The 26,627-nt window shown below is 41.6% G+C and overlaps 1 protein-coding gene across 2 annotated transcripts in view; it reads right to left on the bottom strand.

Moving 5' to 3' along the window:
• Pgr (progesterone receptor) overlaps positions 1-4,928 on the bottom strand; it is an 81,869-nt gene extending 76,941 nt beyond the window's left edge. The window contains exons 1-2 of one of the 2 annotated variants that reach the window (XM_076575642.1): positions 2,693-4,928; positions 1,014-1,165 (exon numbers count right to left, since the gene is read on the bottom strand). In XM_076575642.1, coding sequence (XP_076431757.1) covers positions 1,014-1,165; positions 2,693-4,302 — 1,762 coding nt within the window. In that variant the 5' untranslated portion in view covers positions 4,303-4,928. The remainder of the gene's footprint in view (positions 1-1,013; positions 1,166-2,692) is intronic. The other variant, XM_006983778.4, reaches the window with a different exon arrangement.
• Between the last annotated feature and the right edge of the window lie 21,699 nt (positions 4,929-26,627).

Below are 26,627 nucleotides of genomic sequence, written 5' to 3'. Positions count from 1 at the left end.
TGAAGCTGAATGCATTCAATATCATTTAAATAATTTATGTATTTTCATGCAGAGACCCTCCGGAAGCTCCTAAGTTACTAATGCTCCAATTCCTCCTTCCCCCACTAATGCTCGTAAGTGGGGGCGCTGTTAAAACTCAGACCCCCTCCCCCAGGAAGCAGAGGGACCACACAGGAGGCCAGACAGCCTTGGCCCACGCGTAACAGCACTGTGTCAGCTTGTTAGAAAATACATTTATCTCCTGCATCAAAATGTGACACGATCATTAAATGTATTCTTACCTTCAAAGGCAAACATGTTTGACTTGGCGTTTACTGAGGTGGAAGAAATTTTAAAATGTTTCTATGGAAGGTAACTAAAAGGTTCTTTTAAAATGTGCAAGTTTTACTTAAAGGAGATACTCCTGGGAAAACTGTTACTGTGACGTCAGGTTGTGTCCATTTATTCCAAGCAATTATGTCCTGATATACACATAAGGCTATGCTAAACAAAAAACAAACCAAACTTTTGTTTAGAATTATTATGCACATATTGTATCAATATGTATTTACAGAAAAGACAGAGAATTTGCAATTGTATCATATGTTCTCCTATGTGTATATATATGTCATGTATTTGTAACCATACTCTGAACATGTAATATAACTTTCATTACTATAATTTTTCTTTTGGTAAAAAACCTGGTGTTTTGTCTATGCAGTAGATACATATGAACATGTCACTAGAGTAAAATGATGTATTGAAAAGAAGGGAATCGCTGAATGTCAGCACAGTCCTCAATGTCAGGACTGGGATGTCCTGTTGGAAGTATGAGTCATAGAGTATGAAGTCATAATAGCCAAACACATTCACTCTTGGGTATTGTAGGCAACACATAGTGTTAAAATGGCATCGCATTTTAAGGTGTAGAGAAATGTCACCATTCTTAGAAATAAGGAATAATTAACATGTATAGAGTATTGGGCACCCTCGTGACAATGACCTGGAGGAAGAATGAGGAAGAAGCTTCCTACCTTCCATCGCCCTCTTGAAGAAGACCTTGCAGCTGCCACAGGTGAGCACTCCATAGTGACAGCCAGATGCTTCGTCCCCACAGATTAAACAGATCTTCTGAGGTAAGGAATCAAAGCCATACTGTGGGCTCTGGCTGGCTTCTGAATCTGGCCTTGAAATGCAAAACAGGCTCCATTTAGTTTTAGGGTCACTGCCGTCTGGTAAAGAAAGCTTTCTTAAACCAGCATTGATGACACCAAAGATTTTTTTTTTACATAGAGCCAAATTATTTATTTATGGCTTTGGCTTATGTTTCAGTTTTTTGATAAAAGTCTCCTACAGCCAAGTTGGCTTTAAACTTGCTACATACCAGAAACTTGTCTTGAACTCATGAACTTTCAGCCTCCAGCTTCTAAGTGCTGGGAACAGAGGCATTTGCCACCATTTCCAGTTTATGAGGTTCTGGAAATAGAGCTCTGGTCTTAGTATATGATAGATAAGCAACCTTTCTAGGAACTGGGCCACATCCTCAGTTTCCCAGGAAAACACACACACACACACACACACACACACACACACACACACACACACACACATACACACACACACACACACACACACACACACACACATTTCAAAGTCAGGTGAACTAAACTTGCTACTTCATATCATAAACTACCTATAATGGATTCGTTGAACATGCAAATTATTAGCCATTCATTAATAGTAATAAAAGAAGAGCCAGTGTGTCCTTTCACGTTCAAAACAGCTAGAAACTCTCATTTGAAAAGAGCTCCTCATACAGAAGTGATTTTGCCTTTGGCAGATGAAATATGACATCCTTCCTGAGTGCTGGGTCATAACAAGCACGGCTGAACCTTGGGAGTTTAACTGGACTCAGCAGTGGTTCCGTTTTGAGAACACAGCCCTGCAAGGATTGATTGCTCCAACATATAAATATAGATGTTATTTTAAGGTATTTGTTAACACACTATTTTGCCTAGTCACAGCATGAGAGACTATAAACCGAGCATTCTTTTCTTTTTAGTTTCATTACTCCAGTATGTGAAGTTAAATGCTTTTGAAAACACATATGAGAAAAATAGGGGTGTCTGAAGCAGTAGGAGGATGCTGTATTCTGGCTGCACTGCCCTTGAGTTTAAACCCACCCGGCAAACACCTCCCTCATACAGTTTACTTCACTCTTGAGATTTCTAGGAAAATTGGGCCAGAGGCCTGGCCAGATCCTTGGGTGTTTCTGCTTTCAGTTCTGAAGTCACATTTAGGCCCCACCCCTCCCAGAGGAACTGTGTCTTTGCACCTCAACCTCTCCAGCACACGCACCCTGGGTCCCTGTCCTTCTTACCAAGTATTTATTGAATTCAATGAAGCCCCCAACCCACTAGACGACATCCCGGCACCCTTATCCTCGGGACAATCAAAGGTCCTAGAGTGACACCACACAAGTTTTGGACCAGAATGGTCCTGCTTCCGAAGTTTTCTGACAGTGTTTGGGGATGGTGGTGGTGGAGGGTCCTCAACAAAGCTATCTGCACCTCTTCTATGTCCCCTGAAAACGTAAGAAGAAGAAGGGAGCACCGGAGAGAGGGGTCTCCAAGGCCTAGCCCTCCCTCAGCCACCCTGCTACCTTGAGCTGCTGGAGGGGTGGAGCAGGGCAGGGCCTGAGGCAGGTGCTCACCTCAGGTAGTTGAGATAGGGCTGGTAGACCTGGGGCAGGCCGTCCTTGAGCACTGCGGCCTGGTAGCCCAGCTGCGGGAGCCCGTTGAAGCCGAGCGGCGGGTAGATGGCGGGGGCTGCCGAGGCGGCAGGGGCGGCGGGCAGGCCGTCCCTCGGGAGCAGGCAAGAACCGGAGGCCGAGGGCTTGCAGGACAGCGGCGGGAACGGGCCTTGCGTGGGCGGCGCGCCCTCCGCTTTGTACAGGATGCACTCCAGCGCCGACCCCGAAGAGGACGCGGGCGACACTGCGGAGCTGCCCGGGCCGCCGGCCACCGCCGCCTCGCCGGGCCTGGAGGAGGGAGCTCGCGGCGGCGCCGGCGCCAGCGGGAAATCTGGAAAGGTGGCGGCGCTGCCTCCGGCCACCAGGTAAGGGCGCGGCGAGCGCGCAGCTGCCTCGGCGCCTTCCTCCTCCTCCTTGATCTTCAAGCCTGGCGGCTGGAAATCGCCGTAGAGAGGGAACGCGTCCTCTTTGGGGTCGCCGTCCTGCGGGTAGGTGCAGTCTGGGAAGTCGCCGCAGGGCACCGGCGGGGATGGCGAGCCTCGAGGCGGGGCAAACGAGCCCTGGGCTGAGGCCCCGCCGTCGTAGCTGTCCCCCTCCAGCAGCTGCCGGGTGCGGGCGGCCAGGAGCGCGTGGTTGAGAGGCAGGATGGGCACGTGGATGAAATCCACCACTGTGGTGGGCAGTGGGGAGCGCCCGGGCGCCACCGGAGCGTCTTGCTCCAAGGAGACCCTGGGAGCAGAAAATCGGGAGTCTTCCTTGGGAACCAGGGTGACGCCTCCTGGGGCCGCCGCGGGCGCGCTGGCTGCAACTCCTCCTCCTCCGCTGCTGGTGCCTTCCAGTGTTCGAGGTTTGCTCTTCAGAAGCGGACCCGCGGAGCCCTCAGTGTCTAGGCCACCGTTCTCCTCCACCTCCACCACAGATGGTTGTGGAGACGGCTTCACCCCTGCCCCGGGCCAATGGGCACTCCCTGAGGTCGGGAGCAGCAGCTGCCGGGGTGGTGACAGCCCCTTGGGCAGCACCTTCTGCCCTGCTCCTGTCCCGGAGCTGTCGCCAGCCTTGCTCTCTACCCGACTCATGAGCGGGGACAACAACTTGGTAGCAGGGACACTGCGGGGGTCTTCTGGAAGCTCTGATCCGAAAAGACACCAAGATGTGATGGCCTCGCAGGCTGGAGGGTTGCCGTGGCTCTGCTCGGTCCCCGAGGGCGCCAGCAGCGTGTCTAAGACACTGTCTAAGAGTCTGCTGTCCTTCTCCGGGGCTCTGGGATTGCTGCCTCCTGCCCCACGAGTGGCTTCAGCTCCAGAGAAGGCTCCCTCCACGTCCGACAGCGACTGCTGGTTCTGTGCCTTTTCTCCCGGGAGCTCCGGACCCTGGCAGGACCGAGGGAAGAGCAGCCTGTCTTGCAGGGAGATGGATATAGGCGAGCCTACAGACGATGTGTCCGACGGCTGGCTTCTCTGGAAGGGACAGGGGTCCAAGCGTCCAAGCAAGGGGGACCCGACGTGGGTGGGGGAGGGCGCGGCTCCCGACGCGTGGGGTGCCCGCGGATCCTTTGCCTGCAGCTCAGTCATGACGACCTGAGCTCCCCTTTTCTCCTCCCCTGTCTCCAGGGAGGAGGGAAAAAGGAAGGAGGAGGGGGTGCTGGTGATATAGGGGCAGAAGGAGGGGGAAGTGGGTGTTGAATCGCAGGACCCGTGGGATCTCCACCTCCCGGTCGGGAGGGGCGGTGCTGGTCAGCTCCCGTCCTTACCCTCCACCCAGACTCAAAGGAAGGGTGGCAGAGGGTGGCAGTCGCGCTGTCCCGGCGGTGGGTGAGAGTAGGAAGAAGTAGCTAGAGTAACTGGAGGAGTTCGTCAAAAGACTTTTCTGTGTTTGTCCGGGTGCTCACGCGTCCCGCGCTGGAGTGTCCGGTGCTGTGAAAAGGCTCCGGCTACCCACGGACCTGTTCCTTGGTAGAAACCCCGGCATCTAGGAAGTCTGCATCACAGTCCTCGCTAACACCCTGGGCTGGCTGCAGCCCATTCCAAGTCATTTTCCTGCAGCGGCAGCTTCTAACGCTCCCTGGGTTCTCTCCAGTCTCAGCAGGCGCTGATTTCAGGTTTCTTAAGCCCGAGGGAAGCAAGTTCTCTTTGGGCTTGCAGAATCCTCACTTTCGCAAATACTGCGAAGCCTAACTGATAGTGACAGTCTAGACTAGCTCCATAGCTTTCTAGCAAGCCTCGCGCTCTAGGAAGGCCCGCCCAAAGCCCCTCCCTAGCCAATCACCAGCTAGATCCCAAACGCCGGAGTTGGCATTCCTGCCACCCACTAGTCTGAGTTCCACTGGGAACATCAAGTGTTCTAGGAAGAAACCTCCTAAGCATATCAGATTTTATGCTATCAATTAAGTATGCTGGGCCCAGTGGGTAGAAAAAAAAATCCTATCAAAAGCAAAATTGTAAGGATTTCAGGATTTGAAATTTGTAAAGATTCTATTTATCTTTTAAAATAAACATATAGAAGATGATCCCAAATATGTTAACTTTTACTAATGTGTATGTCTCTGAGTGTACGCCACATTGTGCTCAGAGGCCAGAAGAGAGGGTGGGGGCCCTCCGAGGCAGAGTTGCAGGTGGTTGTGAGGGGTCTGATGTGGGTGCTGAGAGCCAAACAAGAACCCTCCGAAAGAGCAGCGAGTGCTCTCGTGTGTGTGTGTGTGTGTGTGTGTGTGTGTGTGTGTGTGTGTGTGTGTGTGTGTGTGTGTATTACTGGTTGCCTGTCTAACCTACTCCTAAATTAGGAAACACATTCAGATTATTTTTGTGATAAGTGGGTCACACTCTTTTTGAGGGCCACCTACGTGACTTAGCAGTTGAGGCGCAGAAGGCCGTTGGTAACACATCTCTACCTGTGTGGGGAGTTTGGATGTTGAGTGTCATAACTGGCTTGTCCTATGGAACCTCTGCATTTTCACAAGGTTCCCTTCAGCCCTAACTAAATACCCTGCATCAGATCTGAAGATCTCCAGTGGGGAGGCTAAACAGTATTTTCTCCTCTCAATGTTTCTACTCTTAAAATAATTTTCCCTGAGCTTTAAAAATAAATCACTATTAAATTCATGAGAACACTGTGGAGGAGAGTGACTTATGTGATATATTTCATACACAGTCATAATACACATACATAATAATTTACATGCTCAACCCAAGATTGGTGGACATCCTGACACGGTCTTATATGCCTTATTCAAAACTGAGCTAGTCATTTGAAAAATTCCCTTGAGTGTGTCCAGGTCCTAGTTATGCTGATGCCTTGCAGTTATTCTCACCCAGGTCTAGAAGATACGTGCAAGACACCAAAACTTCAGGGCAGGTGGGGCTGCTGGAGGCAGGGAGCCTGAAGGCCTGAATCACCAGGGAGGTACTACATATGAGAAGTGAATCTCTGTTGCACTGAACCACTGGGTTTGGGCGTTGACTCTTCCAGCAATGAGTTATCGCTGACTAATTCAGATGTGAGAGAATTGGGGAGGTAGAAGAGAATTCAAGGAAGGAGTTATTGTATGTCCTTAAGGCATCAAATGGTAAAATGGAGTGTGGGAACTGCAGGGGGCATCAGGGCAGCACGTGGAATAAGTGTGGGAAGGAAGAAATGAGGCTGGCAGGTGGGCCCTACATGTGCATATGTATGTGTGTGTGTGTGTGTGTGTGTGTGTGTGTGTGTGTGTACGTATGTAGGTATTTATATATAATGTGTATGGGGAGCCTTGACTACAGACTAAGTGAGACACAGAACTTCTGCCTCAAAGGTGTACTCATGCTCTTTAAAATCCCTTCATCATTTTTCATCTCTGCCTTGGGGTGTCACTGCCCACCCCGCTAACTAGTGATCTGCCTCTGTGTGTTAGGGCTTCTAAAGAGCTCTGCCTGGTTTACTGTTGTATTAAATTATTCTCCATCTTAGATATCAGTGCTTTTAAGATTTTTATTAATAGGCCTTACTTTTTGGAATATTTGTATATTTATTGAAAATCTAGCAGAGAATAAAGAGTGTGCAGCCTCCGATAAAGAATGCATGTGGCCGTTAGTGAACAGCTGACTAGTGCCCAGGGCGTAGGCAGTTTTCCTTTAATCTCCATTTTCTTTCCCAAGATCCCACCAGGACACCTTGTTTCTTTGTTGTAGCAGCTTCCCGGGCTCCTCTGGGCTATGATGGCTTCTCTTCTCTTGTACTTCATGACCTTGGTAGTCCTGAGAACTCTTCTAGGATGACATTCTCTAGGTAGTCAAGGCTCATGGGTTTGGCAAAGAAAGTCAGTGTTGGAAGTGCTGTTTTCACTACCTTGAGTCAGGTTCACAGTGAACAGGACTTGAAAGCTTTATGTGTAATTCTGCATGGGGAGCACCCTTTACCCTCATTGCTACTTTATTCTGTCTTTGGTATGTACCACTATGGATACATTTTGTTCCTCAAGTTTCTTCAGCTTTGTGGACTGGGGCTCCTTCAGCTACCCTTTTGTCAGTTGATGTATTTCACTCTTATGTGTGGTCAAGATGGGTGGGCACGGAGCAGAGTGCTCTGAACACTTTTTGGCTTTCTGGTATTACAAGCTTCTCCAGACATGTTTTCCATACTATCTATACCTTCCTAAAATAAGCCATTTCTATGGAAGTTCACCTATTTATTTGAAAAATATATGGTATTATAAACAAAGACTTTTATTCTAGCTTATATAATGTGATCTACATTAGATTTTTATCTCTTCTTAGACTTTTTTGTATAATACTTTGATTTTCAACTCTATTATAGCATTATCAATAATTTGCTCTCTGTTGCTAGGTAGAAATCCAATGATTGACTATACTATGGTGTATTTGCATATGCACCTGGTGATAAACAGTTGTATGATTTATAAGTTTTGCTAGAAATTGCCTAACAAATGTGTATACAAGTCTTGTATACATATCTTAGATAAATGTTTAGAAATAAAATGGCTAGAACTATTCATATGTTCTGTGGTCTGCTTCTGATCTCCACAGAAGTCATACACTGACTCTGTATTGCCAGCGTAAAAATCCTTTGAGGTGAGGCTGTTGGGAGAGCAATATGCTGTGGCCAGCTGCCTAGTCCCTCTTACCCCATGGGGACACAGTGAGAAGTACCGTCTGTGAACCAGAAAGATTATTACCAGAAATTGGGTCTGCCACTTTGATGATACCCTGATTAGTGTTATAAATTCCTGTTGCATCTCAGCTACACAGTGAGTGCACAGTGTTTTGTGATAGCAGACCCAAGGACCAACATAATAGGTGTACACAGAACTGTCAACTCACCTCCCACAGTGGCTGTGCCATTTCCCATTCTCCTTAGGGTGCTAGAATTCTAATTACAATGTAACCTGAAAAACAGCTGGTGAATATTTGTAATTCCAAAAAATATAAGAAGTGTGTGATGAGATCTGAGTGGGGTTCTGGTTTTTCATTCCCTGTGTTTGTTTTCTGGGTATCTTCTTCCACATATCTCTGGGTCTGATCACATTGTTTATTGTCTTTTAAAAAATTATCTGCTTACAATGCTGAGACTAAGTGACAGATTTCCAGCATGGAATGGGGAGGGCCTCCTAAGACTCAGTCCTAGCTAGGGCCTGTTAGCAGTTGGCAGCTGCCGGGTAAAGGCCAGTCATTTGGGGTGGGTGTATGTCCATTTATAGGTTGCTCATGATCCCGTGGGTGGCCTCACACTCACATACTTTTGGGCAGCACCAACTGAACTCACTGCATATAAACCCGAAGAAAAGACCATGACGGGAAGAGGGGAGTTTGTTGGAGGTAACCAGGGAGAGTAAGAGGGGTTTGAGAGGAAAGCTGGGATGAGTATAGATATGATCAAGTACATTGTATACATGTACAGACTTGTCATAGGAGAAATAATATATTATTGAAGAAACATCTGCTAATATAATTTTTAGTCCTTTGATGTGTATGAGACTGGGAAATACTACCTCCAAGCACATTCATGTTTAAACTCTCCTAACAGTGTCTATTGGACATTTCCTTGTTTCTAGTTGTGGTAGGAGGGCCCAGCTCACTCTAGGAGGTACCATCCTTAGGCAGGTGAGCCTGGCCTGTGTAAGAAATGTAGGTGAGCACAAGCTCAGCACAAGCCAGTAAGCAGCATTGGTCTGTGGTTTCTGATTCAGTCCCTGCCTTGGTTAGGCTCAGTGATGGAGTACAACCCTTAGATGTACCAGCTCTTGGGTCAGTGTGTACGACAGCAACAGAGGAGCACACTAGGACTGTCATTTAGAGGTGGGTCTTCTCGTAGGTATTTTTATGTGTCTTGTGAATTGAGGTCACTCCATGATTCTGTCATTTTCTGTGGACTCCTAACACACCAGGTTTTCTGCAAGGCTTTGCTACCAGCTTTGCTTTTAACGGCATTTGTGTAAACTTTGGAGGTACTTTCTCTGTCTTCTGCCTTTCTTGAAAATTAATTTTCATTGTTATTTCATCCTTTTATTCTCTTCCACATGATCTTTTGAACTAGTGGCATGATTCATAGCCAATCTGAAACTAGCATCTTGATGGGAGTTATAACATCATTACAGCCTTTCTTTTCCTTGTTATATGGCTAGTTATTTAAATGTGTTAAGCCAGGCTTTACTTAATGCCCAAGTAGATTAGTTAATGTCTGTTAAGATGCTATAGGAGCATACCATTGAAAGGTTGAAATTGGTATTTGTCTCTCTCTCATACAAAGAGAGAGAGAGAGAGAGAGAGAGAGAGAGAGAGAGAGAGAGAGAGAGAGAGAGAGAGAGATCTGCAATCCAGGAAGCAAAGTCTCCTAATAACCCAGCCCTAGGACCATGACCCTGGACTTGTAACCTCTAAAAACTGTGAGAGACACAAGAACTGTGGGGAAATCATCTGCTTAGAGGTATTTTGCTATAATAACCCAAACAGTGCTCACTCTAGATTATAATCTGCTAATAATAATGAAATTAACAATGATCCAAGTCCATGTCTTCCTATAAGAGAAGTCGAAGGATTCATTTTGAGTTTATAGGGAGTTTCCAGAAGCAAAAATATAAACCTCCTCTTCAGCTATACTCTTATATCCTTGCATTGAGTAGATTTACAAATATTTGTTTCCATATAGCAATAAAACAGCTCCATCATGCATATGGTTATTTAGCATTTGTAGCAAATTGCCATGGACAGAAATCCTGTGTACCCCAAAAATCTATCTGTTGAAATATCCTCATCAACATGATGTCAACTGGAGGTTGAACTTGTGGGGACAGAGTTTTGTGAGTGGGTTGACTGTCCTTGTAAGAGACCCAGGAGATCTCATTCCTCCTGGCCCGTGCATAAATAGCTCGGTGGTACCATCTATGAACACAGACCCTCAACATGAAATTTCACTGTCTTGTTCTTGTACTTGCTTCCATAACCACAACAAATGAATTTCTGTGGTTTACATACACCTCTGTCTAGAGTACTTTATTATATAGTGGCCTGGACACACTGAGATACTCTCCCTATTTATGCTGTTACAAATGTCATCATAGTCACAGAGCCCTGTGCTATTGAGGTCTGGGCTGCAAAAAGAAGGAGGAGGAGGAGGAGGAGGAGGAGGAGGAGGAGGAGGAGGAGGAGGAGGAGGAGGAGGGCAGGGAGAAAGAGGAGGAAGAGGAAGTGGGAAGAGGAAGGAGAGAGACCAATAGAACTAGGAAGAGGTTAACAATGGTTTTCTCCACTGTTTCTGAATGTTAGGAGTCAGTTTACTCTTCTGATCCTTAATCCATCACTAGAAGGCTTTTCCTAAATGTGTCTGTTTCTATGTGAATTTACCATCTGAAGATAAAGCAAGAACTTTTATCCAAACACAGAGCAAATAGAGTATGGGCCTCCTCAACTGTATTATCACACATGTAGATCTATTTAGATACGTGTGTGTACATATACATATTTCAAAGAAAGTCTCTAAATAGTGTGCTTTCTGGACTTATGCCAGCGGTTTAAATTACAGGTGTTTAGGAGGCAATCATGTCAAATGAAGCAAAGAAACCATTTAAAACAAAGGCTGAATTTTTCACTAAATTTGGTGTTCACAGATGCTTTGTGATTTTGGTAATGCTGACTACATCAAATAAGGTGACCTGGCTTGAACACCACCAGGTGGAGAGCTGAAAGCAAGATGAGAATGCATGGAAACATGCCCTCCACTCTCTGTGTCTCCCTTGCAAGTATCTAACTTTGCACCCTTGTTTGTCGCTCTGGGTTCTTCCACAGCAGGAAAGACACATACGCAAAGGTCCTGTTCTAGACAATCAGAACAGAAGACAGAGCCAAACACCCAATGGGCACCAAACATCCAATCCACAGGGCAAGAAGGAGGATCAATGGGTCACCAGGGGTTTTTGAGGAGAGAAGATACTAATAACTGGAAGGTTTGATGTTATTGTTCTTGCAAAAAGAGAGGCACTTGAAAATATGTAAAAGAAAGAGGTCCATGGAGATGAGATATTGGAAATATAAGAGGAAGGAAAATTAAACCCTGGCAGATACGGCAACAATATGTTACAACCAATTCAGTGTAAGCTGAATATCAGTTTACACTCTTAGGTTTTTACACACTCAGCCTTGTAAAACTCACTTAGGTTTTATAATCTCAAGATTATCCTCCTCCCAAGACAGTAAGAAGCCACAGTTTCCTTCTGATTGTAGCATGTAATTATCATGAGCAGTGTTTTGTATTCTTTTGGCATTCTTATTTTTCTCTCCCACCTACCTGACATCTAGCAAAGCTGTCAGCACAGCTTAGTTTTGCTTAGTATAAGCATGTGTTGACTCTGAGTAATTTTTCCCTTGCCTCCTTTACTTCCCCTTGAAGGTCCCCCTCTCTACTTTTGGTTGCAACTCCATCTTCATCTCACACCATCCAGGATTTTTGCATGGCAGGACCCTGCTTTCACTTGTTCATTCTCAAAGTTTCAAGTGGAACTTTTACTCAAGTGCCGGATACCCCGTCACTCTGCTGGGATGCACACACCGTAATCCCTTCATTTCTGCTTTCTGACTGGCCTCACTTGAAAATCAACACATTATTTTCTTGCTTTGGCTGCCATGCTCCTCAGGCAGCCCTGGAGATGGAAATGTTGGCAGAGAACTCCATGATAGGGCTCACTAGAAATAGAAAGCATCTGGGGCTAGAACAGATTCCCATTTCCTGTTGAAGTCAGCTATGTGTACCATCTAGCATGGTATATTAACTTATTCTTTCCTGTACCAAGTACAATCTCACTAGGCATCTGTTTTCTTCTACTATTAAATTTTGAAATAAAAATGAATCATTGCCAAAGCAAAGGAAGAAGAATGGTGTGGTGCTAACCTCATCCCTCAGACAGCCTGTGTGTTTAACTGCACAATGTCTTATTTATGTAGAAGGGCTTTCACCTGGATGAGAATATCAATGTGATCAAGTGACCAGGAAAAATAGCCTGTCATTTGAATGGTGCACAACATGTTCTAGGAATGGCAAGATGGCTTATCAGGTAAGGGTACCTGCTACCAAGCTTGCAGCTTAAGTTCAGTCCTTGGGGGCCACTTGGTGGATAAAGAGAACTGACTCATGCAAACTGCCCTGTGACCTCTACTCATGTTCCATCACACACACACACACACACACACACACACACACACACAGAAATATTATGATAGGATAAAATGGTAGATTATTGAATCTACTTTTAAAGAGCAACAACTTGTTTGAAATGTTTTACATTGCTATGGATTTTAGTTTATTGATACAAATTTAAAGTTAATTTTGTTATACTATATATTTTTTCACTCTTGTTTAAGGTATTATACTTATGCAACTCATTTAAAATCATAATGTATAATTAAGAAATACAGATTAATAATTAGTCATCTATGATAATCAAACTTATAGTCATATTAGTTAAGTTTTCTAGGTATACATAGATATAATTCAATTAAATAGATAATCTTCAAACACTTCAAAGATCTACAGAATATGGCATTTGAAATGTTTTAAGAACTTTTCTGGACATTGAGGCAACACCAATCTACTTCAGAGAAGATGATAGGCATTGACGAAACTCTATATAGAGTTTGCTTTCTTTATGGCAAAAGTTAGCCATTTGGGCAACTGCTCTTGCCTGGACTGCTTGACAGTGTGTTGTATAAACTGGACATGCAGGACCCATGGGAAAACAACCACTGAATTTTGCCAAAACAAGGCAAAATGGTCCTGCGAGTTCCTGCTTCACAGAGGAGACTGACAGACTTTCTACAGGATACAGGGAAAAGTGACTGAGAGACTCTAGGCCTGTAGGCTGAAAATGGATGCCTCAACATTGCAGAGGAACTTGGGACTATCCAGGCAGCCAGATTTCTCTGTATTTTCTAGAACTTTGGAAGTTGCTTGCAATGCACTTCCTGTTTACTTAGGTAATAACCTTCTGAGATCTTTGATGGAGTTGAAGACTATATAGTTATAATTATAGCTTTCCTTAGTTATTATAAAAGATAAATTAGATATAAAATTTTAGACTCACAAAAATAGGATGGATGGTAGAATATTTTTTAATTTTGCCAAATATAGACTATATATTGTAACTGTAACTTTTGCTTGATATGTATGTTTTTATATGTAATTTTACCATGTTAAAGTTAAAATCTTTCTTTTTGTATGTATGTATGTTTTTTATATGTAATTATACCTTGTTAAAGTTAAAATCTTTCTTTTTGATTAGACAGAAAAGAGGAAGTGCTGTGGGATGTCTTTCTGTAAGCTGTGAGTATGTGTTGCTCTGATTGGTTGATAAATAAAGCTGCATTGGCATATGCCAAGGCAGAATAAAGTTAGATGGTACATTCAAATTGAAGACAAGACAAAGAAGGGTGGAGGCAGAGGAGATGCCAGCCCGCCACTGAAGGAGCAACAAGATGCTGGCAGACCAGCCACATGGTAACATATAAATCAATAGAAATGGGTTGAGTTAAGTTATAAGAGCTAACTAGCAAGAAGCCTGATCCATTGGCCATATAATTTGCAATTAATATTAAGCCTCTGAATGATTATTTTGTAAGTGGCTGTGGGACTGCATGGCTAGGCAGGACCAGAGAAACTTACAGCTACAGAAATAAATATATAAAAATGTAATCAAAGACACTCTATGTTAGTGTTTTCTGTTACCTCTGAATGGTTTGTGAGGATGACTAAAACTAGCAAAGTCTTGAAAGAAGAGGACAGTCATTAGCTTGACTTAGGATAAGAACAATCTTTTCTCATCCGAAGTCCATCTTTGTGTGAGGCGAACGTGATAACCACTACACTACGGAAACCAGGTCCGAAGTCCATCTTTGTAATGGTGAGGGTGAGGGAAGACGTTCTGCCCACATAGACAGAGCAGCAAGGTCAAGAAAGCTCACACATGCATCTGCACACAACTGTGTGATGAACACTTTAAATATCCCATACTGTACTTAACCTGCCTTCAGCATTTACTTCTGTGTGGTACATCAGGTTTGGGACAAGTTACAATGTGATGCTTTAAAACCATACATCTTTTTCTTCTATAAATTATGTATATATGTGTGTATTTCTGCTGATGCTCTTGCTTGATTTAGGGCCTTGTGCACACTACATAAGCACTTAAGCACTGATTCAGAACCTTAACAAGTACCATATTCTATCTTGATAACTGATTTCCCAATGGGTTAATAATTAACTGGCATCCAGAGACTTATATGTATTTCCACTTTAAATTTCAAAACAATATAAAAATATTTATGAACAATTTTAATTTTTATGTCAAATACATACAAGAGAGGAAATCTGGGCTGTAGTCAGAACTAAATTCAGAACTAATTAAAGATTTGAATATGAAAAAGGCAATAAATAGCCTTTCCTTCCTAATGCCATACCTCTTTTGTTAAGCACAGTTCCCGAGGATTTGGTTTTTCTTTTCTTCCTTCCATTTCCACAACAATCTGGTCCCTTTATTAACCAAAGAATCTCAAGACTTTGAGATAAATAATGAGAAGTATGTTATAGAAAACTCAAGGTGGAGCTTCAGAGTAAAGATATAGAGAGAAGCCAAACTGCCCTTACTTGGCTGACAGACTAGAAGACCCCTTTGACATGCAGTCACAAAAGGCAGACCTCTCTGGAAGCTGTTGGCAGAAACGAGACAGGGGAGGAGGATCGACTTCCATGGGCTCTGTATCAAAAGGGCCTTCAGGGCTTTGAGCCTTTTCTTCTGTGGCTTACTTCTACTAGTAGAAGTTGGCATATGTAGAGAGGAATTTGTAATAAGAAATGTGATGGTATTTTCCACCCATAAGGCTTGCTACTTTAACTAAATTAGATTTTCATAGTTATGGGTATTGTGAGGCAATTCACAGATTCCCATTTTTTAAAAATTAGCTAGTTTGTCCAAAAACTAGTAAATAATTAATTCAAAAAAATCTTTTTAAATAATGGATTGGGCATTGAAAGAAGGCATGATTAATCTAAACTGTAACATTGTGTTTCTACATATACAGTACTTATAATTTACTACTGATATGAGCACATTCTTTGCCTTCACTCAGGTAAAGGGAAGCACATGTACACTCATATGCATGGAAAATTAATAGATACAGGTTTTATAAAGAATTCTGCACGGTGTAGGAGAATCTGGAATACATTGACTTTAAAGTGATGATGACTCAGAGTTAATGAAAAGTATACAGTACAGTTCACGCAGGACTTCAGTACTAGAGTCCTCATAGTCACTCTGTCCTTATCTTGGGAAAATGTCCCTCTAAAAATGAATTGTGTCAAATTGGTCACTATTGTCTCTGCCTAAGCATTCCAATAGGCACCTTCATTCACCTTCAGTCAATTTCAATGGATTCATTTCCCATAAATACTCTTCCCCTGACTATTTCAAACTAACTTAAATATGACTCATTCTTTTTTTTATAATATTTTTATTTAAAAAAATCTTTCTTTCTGTTCCCCCTCTGTCCCTTCTCCCACTCCCCCCCATCACTATCTCACCCCCATACCCTCCTCAAAGAGGGTTAAGGGCTCTAAAAAGCCAGTTTATGGACCCAGAATAAGCACTGGTCCCATTGCCAGGGGACCCACAAACACATTAAGCCATGCAACTTTCACCCACATTCAGAGGGCCTAGTTCGGTCCCATGTAGGCTCCCAAGCTGTCAGTCCAGAGTCCATGAGCTCCCACTAGCTTAAGTCAGCTATCTCTGTGGTTTTTCCCATTATGATTCTGACCCCGCTTGCTCTTATAATCCTTCCTCCATTTCTTCAACTAAACTCCAGGATCTTGGTCAAGTGCTTGGCTGTGGGTCTCTGCATCTGCTTCCATCAGTCACTAGATGCAGGTTCTATGATGACAATTAGAGTAGACATCAATCTGAGTGCAGGGGAAGGTTAGTTCAAGAACCCTCTCCACCACTGCTATGAGTCTTAGCTGGGGACAGTCTTGTGAGTTCCTGGGGTTTTTCCCTAGCTGCAGATTTCTCCCCATCCCCTTACTAGTACACTCTGTCAAGATATCTCTTTCATTGCTCTGCCTCCCCATCTCTTCCCCAACTTGCCATCTCGAGCCCTCATGTTCCCACCTCCTATCCACTCCCCTCTATTCCTCCTTCCCAGTTTTCCCAGGAGATCTTAACCCTTTACCCTTCCTGGGATGATCCATGTGTATCCCTCTTAGTGTCCCCCTCTTTACCTACCTTCTCTGGGGTTGTGGATTGTAGCCCAGTTATCCTTTGCTTTGCATCTAATATTCACTTATGAGTGAGTACATAAAATGTTTGTCTTTCTGAGTCTGTGTTACCTCACTCAGGATGATTTTTTTTTCTAGTTCCATCCATTTGCCTACAAATTTCATGATGACATTGTTTTTTACCATTGCATAATACTCCATTATGTAAATGTACCACATTTTTTTTATCCATTCTTCAGTTGAAGGGCATCTAGGTTGCTTCCAGGTTCTGGCTATTATGAGTAATGCTACTTTGAACATTGTCAAGCAAATATCTTTGTGGTGTGTGAAGGGGAAAAATCAGTAGCCCTCTTGAACGTATATCTAGAGGTATATGATGATTTATAAATGAACCCAGAAGGACCAGCACTTTAGAGCTAACCAGAGTTTGAACTCATGTGAAAAGAGGACTGGAACAATAAATCTGAATGTATATATCCTGGACTTAGCAAAACAGGATATAGGAAGCAAAAAATTTATGTCTCTGTAGATACCCTGCATCCTGCTAGCTATTAGTAACCTCAAGCTTATAGTTCAGCCAATAACTTCAAAGTTATTCAATAACTACCTCACCCCTAGCCCCCTCATCCAATCTTGAGATATGCAACCCACTGCATGTAAACTTTTCCTATATAAACCCCTTAAAGTGAGTGCTCGGGGCTTCCTCCCTCACTTGCTGTAAAGAGATGTTGGACAAAGTCCCTGCCCAGGCTTGAATAAAGAAACCTATTGTTTTTGCATCAGAAGTTGGCTCCTTGGTGTTCTTGTTGGGGTGAACTCACAATGTGGGCATAATAGTGTGGTTGAGCATCTTTTGGGTATATGCCCAAGAGTGGTATTCCCGGATCTTGATTTCTAATTTTCTGAGAAACTGTCATACTGATTTCCAAAGTAGCTGTACAAATTTGCATTCCCACCAGCAGTGGAGGAGTGTTCCCCTTTCTCCACATCCTCTCCAACATGAGCTGTCATCAGTGTTTTTGATCTCAGCTACTCTGACAAGTGTAAGATGGTATCTCAGAGTTTTTTTTTTTTTTTTTTTTTTTTTTTTTTTTTTTTTTTTTTTTTTTGCATTTCCCTGATGGCTAAGGATGTTGAATATTTCCTTAAATGTTTTTCGGCCATTTGAGATTCTTCTGTTGAGAATTCTCTGTTTAGCTCTGTAGACCTTTTTAAAATTGGATTATTTGATATTTTGCTGTCTAGTTTCTTGAGTTCTTTATATATTTTGGAGATCAGCCCTCTTTCAGATGTGGGGTTGGTAAGTGTCTTTTCCCATTCTGTAGGCTGCCTTTTTGTCTTATTGACAGTGTCCTTCACCTTGCAGAAGCTTCTCAGTTTCAGGAGGTCCCATTTATTAATTATTGCTCTCAGTGTCTGTGCTACTAGTGTTATATTTAGGAAGTGGTCTCCTGTGCCAGTGTGCTCAAGGTTACTTCCTACATTCTCTTCTTTGAGGTCAGTATAACTGGATTTATGTCGAGGTCTCTGATCTGTTTAGACTTGAGTTTTGTGCATGGTGACAGATATGTATCTATTTACATTCTTCGACATGTAGATATCCAGTTATGCCAGCACCATTTGTTGAAGATCCTTTCTTTTTTCCCTTGTATAATTTTGGCTTCTTTGTCAGAAATCAGGTGTTCATAGATGTGTGGATTAATGTTAGGGTCTTCAATTTGACTCTATTGATCAATGTGTCTGTTTTTATGCCAATACCAAGCTGTTTTTATTATTATAGCTCTATAGTAGAGCTTGAAGTCTGGAAGCTGATTTGTTGTATAGGACTATTTTGGCTATCCTGAGTTTTTTGTTTTTCCATATGAAGTTGAGTGTTGTTCTTTCAAGGTCTGTGAAGTATTGCATTTGGATTTTGATGGGGATTCCATTGACTCTGTAGATTGCTTTCGGTAAGACTGCTGTTTTTACTATGTTGATCCTACCTATCCAAGAGCATTGGAGGTCTTTCCATTTTCTGATATCTTCTTCAATTTCTTTCTTCAAAGACTTAAAGTTCTCGTCATACAGGTTTAGTTAGAGTTACCTGAAGATATTTCATATTATTTATGGCTATTATAAAGGGTGATGTTTCTCTAATTTCTTTCTCAGCCCATTTATCATTTGTATATAGGAGGACTACTGATTTTGAGTTAATTTTGTATCTTGCCACATTACTGAAGGTGTTTATCAGCTGTAGGAGTTCCTTGGGGTCATTTATATATACTATCATATCATCTGCTAATAGTAAAAGTTTGGCTTCTTCCTTTCTAATTTGTATCCCCTTGATTTCCTTTTGTTGTCTTATTGCTCTAGCTAGAACTTTGAGTACTATATATTGAATAGGTATGGAGAGAGTGGACATCTTTGACTTGTTCTTGATTTTGGTGGAATGGCTTTGAGTTTCTCACCATTTAGTTTGATGTTGGCTGTTGGCTTGCTGTAAATTGTCTTTATTATGTTTAGGTATGTTCCTTGTATCCCTGTTCTCTCCAAGACCTTTATCATGAAGGGGTGTTGGATTTTGTCAAAAGTCTTTTCAGCATCTAATGAGATGATCATGTAGTTTTTTCTTTCAGTTTTTTTCTATGGATTACATTGACAGATTTTTATACATCAATGCATACAAAATCCTACATCTCTGGGATGAAGACTACTTGGATGAATTTTTTTATGTGTTCTTAGATTCAGTTTGCTAATATTTTATTGATAATTTTAGTATCCATGTTCATGAGAAAGATTCTCGTTACTCATTGCATCTTTGTGTGGTTTGGGTATCAGGGTAATTGTAGCCTTGTAAGAAGAGTTTGGCAATGTTCCTTATATTTCTATTATGTGAAATAATTTGAAGAGTATTGGTATTAGTTCTTCTTTGAAATTCTGGTAGAATTCTGCACTGAAACCATCTGGCTCTAGGCTTTTTTTGGTTGGGAGACTTTTGATGATTGATTCTATTTTCTTAGGGGTTATATATCTTTTTAAATTGATTATCCGATCTGGATTTAATTTTGGTATGTGGTACCTATCCAAAAAATTGTCCATTTCTTTTACATTTTTCAATTTTCAAAGTTTAACCTAACGATTCTCTGAATTTCCTTACTATCTGTTGTTATGCCCCCCTTTTGTTCCTGACTTTGTTAATTTGGATATTCTCTCTCTGCTTTTTGGTTAGTTTGGATAAGGGTTTGCTTATCTTCTTGATTTTATTAAAGAACTAATTCTTTGTTTCATTGATTCTTTGTATTGTTCTCTTTGTTTCTATTTTATTGATTTCAGCCCTCAGTTTGATTATTTCCTGTTGTCTACTCTTCCTGGGTGAGTTTGCTTCTTTTTGTTTTAGAGTTTTCAGGTGTGCTGCTAAGTCACGAGTCTGGGACTTCTCCAACTTCTTTATGTAAGCACTTAGTGCTATGAACTTTCCTCTTTGCACTGCTTTCACAGTGTCCCATAAGTTTGGGTATGTTGTGCATTCATTTTCATTGAATTCTAGGAAGTCTTTAATTTCTTTCTTTATTTCTTCCTTGACCCAGTGGTGATTCACTTGAACATTGTTCACTTTCCATAAGTTTGTAGGCTTTCTGCAGTTTGTGTTGTTGAATTCTAACTTTAAGCCATTGTGGTCCAATAAGATACAGCGGGTTATTTTATTTTTTTGTCAATTCCTGTTATTTTTTGGTGGTAGTGTGTGTGTGTGTTTCCCTTCTTTGAGATTTGCTAGTTGTAAGGTTATCTATTGCCTGTGTTTTGGTGGTTGCAGCTAACTTCCTTGGATTGGAGTCTTCCTTCTAGAACTTTCTATAGGGTTGGATTTGTGAATATATAATGTTTAAATCTGATTTTTCATGGAATATCTTGTTTTCCTCATCTACTGTGATTGAAAGCTTTGCTGGATATAGTAGTCTGGGCTGGCATTTGTGGTCTCTCAGGATCTGTATAATGTCTGTCCAGGACCTTTTCTGGCTTTCAGAGTTTCTATTGAGAAGTTGGGTGTAATTATGATAGGTCTGCCTTTATATGTTACTTGACTTTTTTCTTTTGTTGCTCTTAACATTCTTTCTTTATTCTGTACATTTAGTGTCTTGACTATTATGTGGTGAGGGGACTTATGGTGGTCCAGTCTATTTGGTGTTCTGTACACTTCTTGTACCTTCATAGGCATGTCTTTAGGTTGGGAAAGTTTTCTTCTGTAATTGTGTTGAATATATTTTCTGCACCTTTGAGCTGGAATTCTTCTCTTTATTCTATCCCTATTTTTCTTAGATTTGTTCTTTTCATGGTGTTCCAGATTTCTTGAATGTTTTATGTTAAAAATTTGCTGAATTTAACAATTTCTTTGACCAGTCAATCCATTTCCTCTATCGTATCTTCAATGCCTGAAGAGTCTCTCTTCTGTTTCTTGTATTCTGTTGGTTATACTTGCCTCTGTAGTTTTATTTACTCAGATTTTCCTTTTCCTGAATTCCCTCGGTTTGTGTTTTCTTTATTGATTCTATTTCAACTTTCAAGTCTTGAACTGTTTCCTTCATCTGTTTGATTGTTTTTTTTTCTTGTTTTTACTTTAAGAGATTTTTTGATTTCCTCCAATTTTTTGTTTGTCTTTTCCTCCATTTTTTTTTAAAGAATCTTTTATTTCTTCTTTGAGGGTCCCTATCATCCTAATAAAGTTGTTTTTAAGGAAATTTTCTTCTGGATCATCTGCTTTGGGGATGTTCAGGTCTTGCTGTTGTAGGATCACTAGGTTCTGGTGGTGCCATATTGCCCTTTATGTTGTTTAAAGTGCTCTTACACTGTGGTCTACCCATTTCTTCCTTTAATCCAAACAGGTGGAGCTCCAAGTCACTCTTCTTCCAATTGGTGCAGGTGGGGCCTGGTTGATCTTCTTCTCAATCAGTCCGGGAGGGGGCGTATGGTTCCAGTGGTCACAAGTGTGGCAGAAGATGGTTGGTTTGGTTTGGCAGGGGAAGAGGGCTGCTGCCCAGTCTCTGGGACTCCAATGGATGGGGGAGGGGCACAGAATGTGTCCCCAGGGCCTACAGGTGAGAGAACTGAGCTGACCAGTCCAGAGACCCAGGCCTTACCTGTTCCCAGTTGGTGCAGGGTGGGCATATGACTCCTGTGGTCACTGGTCAACTCATTCTTGTTTTAGAGATATGCTATTGATATAACCAACCGTCTTATTAAATAAGAAACACAGAAACAATGTAAAAGAGAAAGCTGAGAGGTCAGAGCTCAGAGTTAAAATCTCACCCTTCCTCCTGCTGTCCCAGCTTCGTAAAAAGAGACCTACTTCCTGTCGGTTTGTTTTTTTATAGTATGTTGTTCTGCCTTCTCATTGGTTGTAAACCCAAACACATGACTGCCTCGTCACTGTCTGAATGTACAGCCCCCTACGTCTTAAAGGCATATGTCTCCAATGCTGGCTATATCCCTGAACACACAGATATCTATGGGATTAAAGGTGTGTGCCACCACTGCCACACTCTTGCTATGGCTCTAATAGCTCTGACCCTGAACACACAGATATCTATGGGATTAAAGGTGTGTGCCACCACCGCCACACTCTTGCTATGGCTCTAATAGCTCTGACCCCCAGACAACTTTATTTATTAACATACAATCAAAATAATAATTCAGTACAATTAGATTACCACCACAATATGCTTTAGTTTTCTTTTTCCTAATGGATTCTGTTCTAGTTCTTAAATCCTTTTATTACACATGTGACCTTCAGACCATCAGGAAGATGCTATTGCTACAAACAAGTCACCAATTTCTAGGGCTTCTCAACTAAACTTCACTCTCACTGGAAGTCGATTAATGGTGGATAGTATCCCTCAGGGGCTTTCTGTACAGAGTCTCCTTGTACCTCGGGACTCAATCCTACAGGGCCTCTGGATTTAGCCTCCAGATGAGGAAAAGGGACACTTTTACATGGATCAGTCCTGTAAATAGGGCTTATCTTTTATGCTCACTTTACACCATGAAGAGTTTAGCTTCCTGGACATACTAAACTGTAGTGCAGGCTGGGAAAAGTGGTCTGGTTAAGTCTCTAAGAAAATTACTTTGTAAGTTTGATGGACATCTTGTAAATGCCCATGACACTATGCTTTACCTTTCTTCTTTTAAGAATGTTTTTTTGTTTCTTTTAATTTAACAGTGTATCAAATCAACAGATACTTAATGAATGGACACTACATGCTATGTCAAAGCCTGTGTCATGGGCAATTGTGAAGCATGGGTGAGTATTTCCTATCTGAGGTCTGTCTGACATCATGCTTCTGTGTCCCCTGTGGCCTTTGCTGTTGAATGTGCACCACAGATGGACTTTTAATTTCTTCTCCCCGTCCCTATCAAAGGACCCTCAAAGGACACTCCCTATAAAATCCTCCAGGCAGATCCTGATTGTCAGAGAGCCCCACCATCCACAACTGTTGTCGGGGAAGGCAGGTTCTGGAAAGATGAGTTTGGGTGAGATCACTTGATATCTGGATGTGAGGTCACCCCATTACTGATGGTGGGTAGAACATTTTCCTGGATGTGTGTGTGGCAGCGATCTACTAGTTAAGACTCCTGCTCATGGGAAGTCAGGCTTGTAAAAGGGAAAAAGAAGCTCTTTCTGCATTCCAAGCATCTGTAAAAAAAAAAAGAAAAAAGAAAGAAAAGGAAAGAAAAGAGGAATTACAAGAGCATTAAAATGAAATGACTCTTGTCAACCTCCTTCAACAGGTGGGTACTCTAGAAAAATAAGAAAAGACTAAGACCAATTTAAAGTCAGTTGAAATCCAGCTTTATAGCATAAAGAGGTCTTAATTGCTGGAAGAGGCAGGTCAAAGGAAGCTGAATCAGACATAGAACTTAACCTTGCCCCACATTTTGAAGAAGGAACTTCAAAGATTGATATGAAAGAATGTGACATATGCAATGTGTAGACATGAATTATGCCTATAGAAAGTTTCAATTCCCTAAGTTTCCATGAACCTCCAAGCTCAATGGATTGGGATCTAGGGGAGGTCTGGGTGCTGTCTCACTGTTGTATGCTTCATAGTGCATTTATATAAAATGTGATGTGCATTCTATATTGCCATGAGCAACACTGCACTTTCTCAGAAAGCTATTGCCCACTCACAGCACACAAAGCCACTGACTATGATGTGAGGAAGGTTTATGGAGACAGCATCACTGTGCCCATATGCAACTAAATCAGAACATTGTACAAAAGTGTCTTTCTTTCTTTCTTCTTCTTTTTTTAAAAAAATTATTTATTGTTTTATTTATTCATTTTATGTGGACTGGTGTTTTTGCTTGCATGTGTGTCTATGTGAGGGTGCAGATCCCCTGGAACAGGAGTTATAGACAGTTGTGAGCTTCCATGTGGGTGCTGGGAACTGAATCCAGGTCCCCTGGAAGAGCAGCCAGTGCTCTTAACTGCTGAGCCATCTCTCCAGTGTGTCCCCAAAGTGTCTTTCTAAGACATGCTGTAGTAGTCTTTACTACAAAAGCCATGCTGCAAACATGGTAGAAGCAGCAGATCCTGATGTGCAAGTATCACCAGAGGATTGCAAGAATTACAAAGATAAAAAACAAGGAAAGTTGATGCCTTCCAAGGAGCACCATTGATTAGACCTTAAAGTGGGAGAAAGTGGAGCAACTACGTTATAAAAATCAAAGCAATGATTCTAAGGGAACTTGATGAACTGCGTTGAGAAGACAACAATTTCAAATCAGCAAGATAATTCACACCACAACTAAGAAACTTGGCTGTGAGATAGAAATCATGGAAAACAGCCAAACAGAAGTCCTAAATGGAAGAACTCAACTGATAAGATTCAAAAACAAGGCCCAGGACCTTAAGTATGGAGCAAGAGTGGAAGAGAGAATTCCTAAACTTTAAAGTAACCTCTTAAAATAAGTCAGTTGCACAAAAAGCAAAGAAAAGGGACAATGAAGAAAACCTTCAATCTTATGTGATACATTAAGCAAATATTGGTATTACAGGTAGTCCAGAATAGGAAAAAAGGGCATACACAGTTATAAAATAGCTTAGTTAATGAAATATCCCCAAACTTCCCATCATATGAGAAAGATGTGGACCTTTAGATCTACCAGGCTCAGAAGACCTCAGGAGACTTGACTGAAAATAAAAATAGAGCTTGTGTAAGCCAAAAAGATACACCAAATCATCCAAAGTTTAAGACAGAGAAAGAGTTCTAAACACAGGAAAAATGCCAAACCATGCTTACAAAACTCCCCACTGAAGCCAAAGCATAATTTCCAAGAGATAACAGGATGGGATGGCCAGTGCCCCAAAGAGCAAGAATGGAGAAAATCTTGCTGAATTCAGCAAAACCTTCCTTCAGAAATAAAGCAGATGTACATTCTCCTCAAGATGAGCAGATTGAGGGATTCATTCTTGTTGGACCAGTCTTAAGATATTTGATGGAGCCCTGTATTCAGAAGCAAGAAGACATTACCCAGCACAAATGTGTACAGTGCCCCTAGAAAACAGACATGCAGAAGAAAAAAGGAAGCAAACATTAGCCCAGAATGCCACTAAACCACAGAGACAACCAAGAGAAGAGAGGAGTGAGGGCCCATAAAAAGCACAGATAGAAATTAGCAAATTACAGGATATAAAAAAATAACCTTGAACATAAACAGAATGCGCTAACCAAAAAGCGTAGGTTGCATGAATAAATGACATAAACCTCTCTCTCTCTTATCTCTCATCACACACAAAAATCAACTCAAAATGAGCCAAAGACCTACATATAAGATACAAAATCCTGAAGCTACTGGAAGAAGTTATATGCTTTAAGATCAATATAGGAAATAATTTTTAGCAAAGATTCATAAAGTATACATGGTACTATATCAGCCCATGAAGTTGCAATATAATTTAAGAAACAACCAATCAACAGTGTCAAGAGGCAGATAACTAAGTGGGAAAAGATGTACAAATTATGACACTTGACAAGGGATTAATATTTTTATTTAGTAATTTCTTAAAAATTATTTTTTTGACATAACCACAGACACCCAACAATGTGATTCTATATACTTGGTGATACACACACACACACACACACACACACACACACACACACACACACACGCATATATAAATGCAGTTCATGATGATTTCAGCATCCTGAGGCTTTGCTACACAGTCTATGTGGAGAAGTTCTCAAGAGTGACATCTTCCCCTAGTGCCATGGGGAAGAAGCTCTATAAAATGAGCAGAGCTTTATGGAATGCTTTACATCAATCCCACCTCAGAATATTTTTCCATCTTATATCTTCAATTTTAGTTACATAGATTCATTTGAAGAGTATGCATATTACACTTTGAATACTCAGTGGAAATCTCTAAAAATATCCACATCGGGCATATATTTTCTTGGTAAGGCATATATTTTTATATGATCATACTAGTATTTCAGAAATTATTTTTTAAAGTTTTTTCACTTCCCACCTGTTATGCACACTATAAACTTGGCTGGCACAAAACTCATCTGTGTTAAGACCAACGGAACTGTGCCATTCCTGCCTTTGCCTGTGTTTTTAACAACACAGCTCATGTCCACCTGGTTACATTTGCTCTTGTTCTAAAAGCAGGCACCATAATTTGTCTATACTGTTTCTGTGTTGTTAGTAAAAAGTTGACACATTTTTTAAGCTTTTAAAATTTTTGTTTGAGAATTTCATATGTGAGTACTGTATTTACATCATTTCCACCCCTCCCTCTCCCCCTACATCTCCTCCTGTGACCCCCCCCAAGTTCATGCCTCTTTAATTATTGTGTACACACACACACACACACACACACACACACACACACATAAATGCAGCAGCTTATTGCTTCTATTTAACATTACTTATATGTGTATTTGTTTAGGGATGACCACTTGTGAAGTTGATATTTATATAAAGAAGGCACTTTCCTGACTAGAGTAGTTCTAACACCAATCACCATAATTATATTGAAGTTAAAATTAAACACTTCTAAAATGTGAACTGTCAGATCCCCACATCCCCCCTCAACAAGCATGGCTTGATTAAATGAGAGCCTTGGTTTAACTTAATCTCATAAACGTCAGAGACTTGACATTTGGCC

The sequence above is a fragment of the Peromyscus maniculatus genome, chromosome 7 (assembly GCF_049852395.1).
Source record: "Peromyscus maniculatus bairdii isolate BWxNUB_F1_BW_parent chromosome 7, HU_Pman_BW_mat_3.1, whole genome shotgun sequence".
NCBI classification, from domain to species: Eukaryota; Metazoa; Chordata; class Mammalia; order Rodentia; family Cricetidae; genus Peromyscus; species Peromyscus maniculatus.
This window is presented reverse-complemented; position numbering and strand designations above follow the sequence as displayed.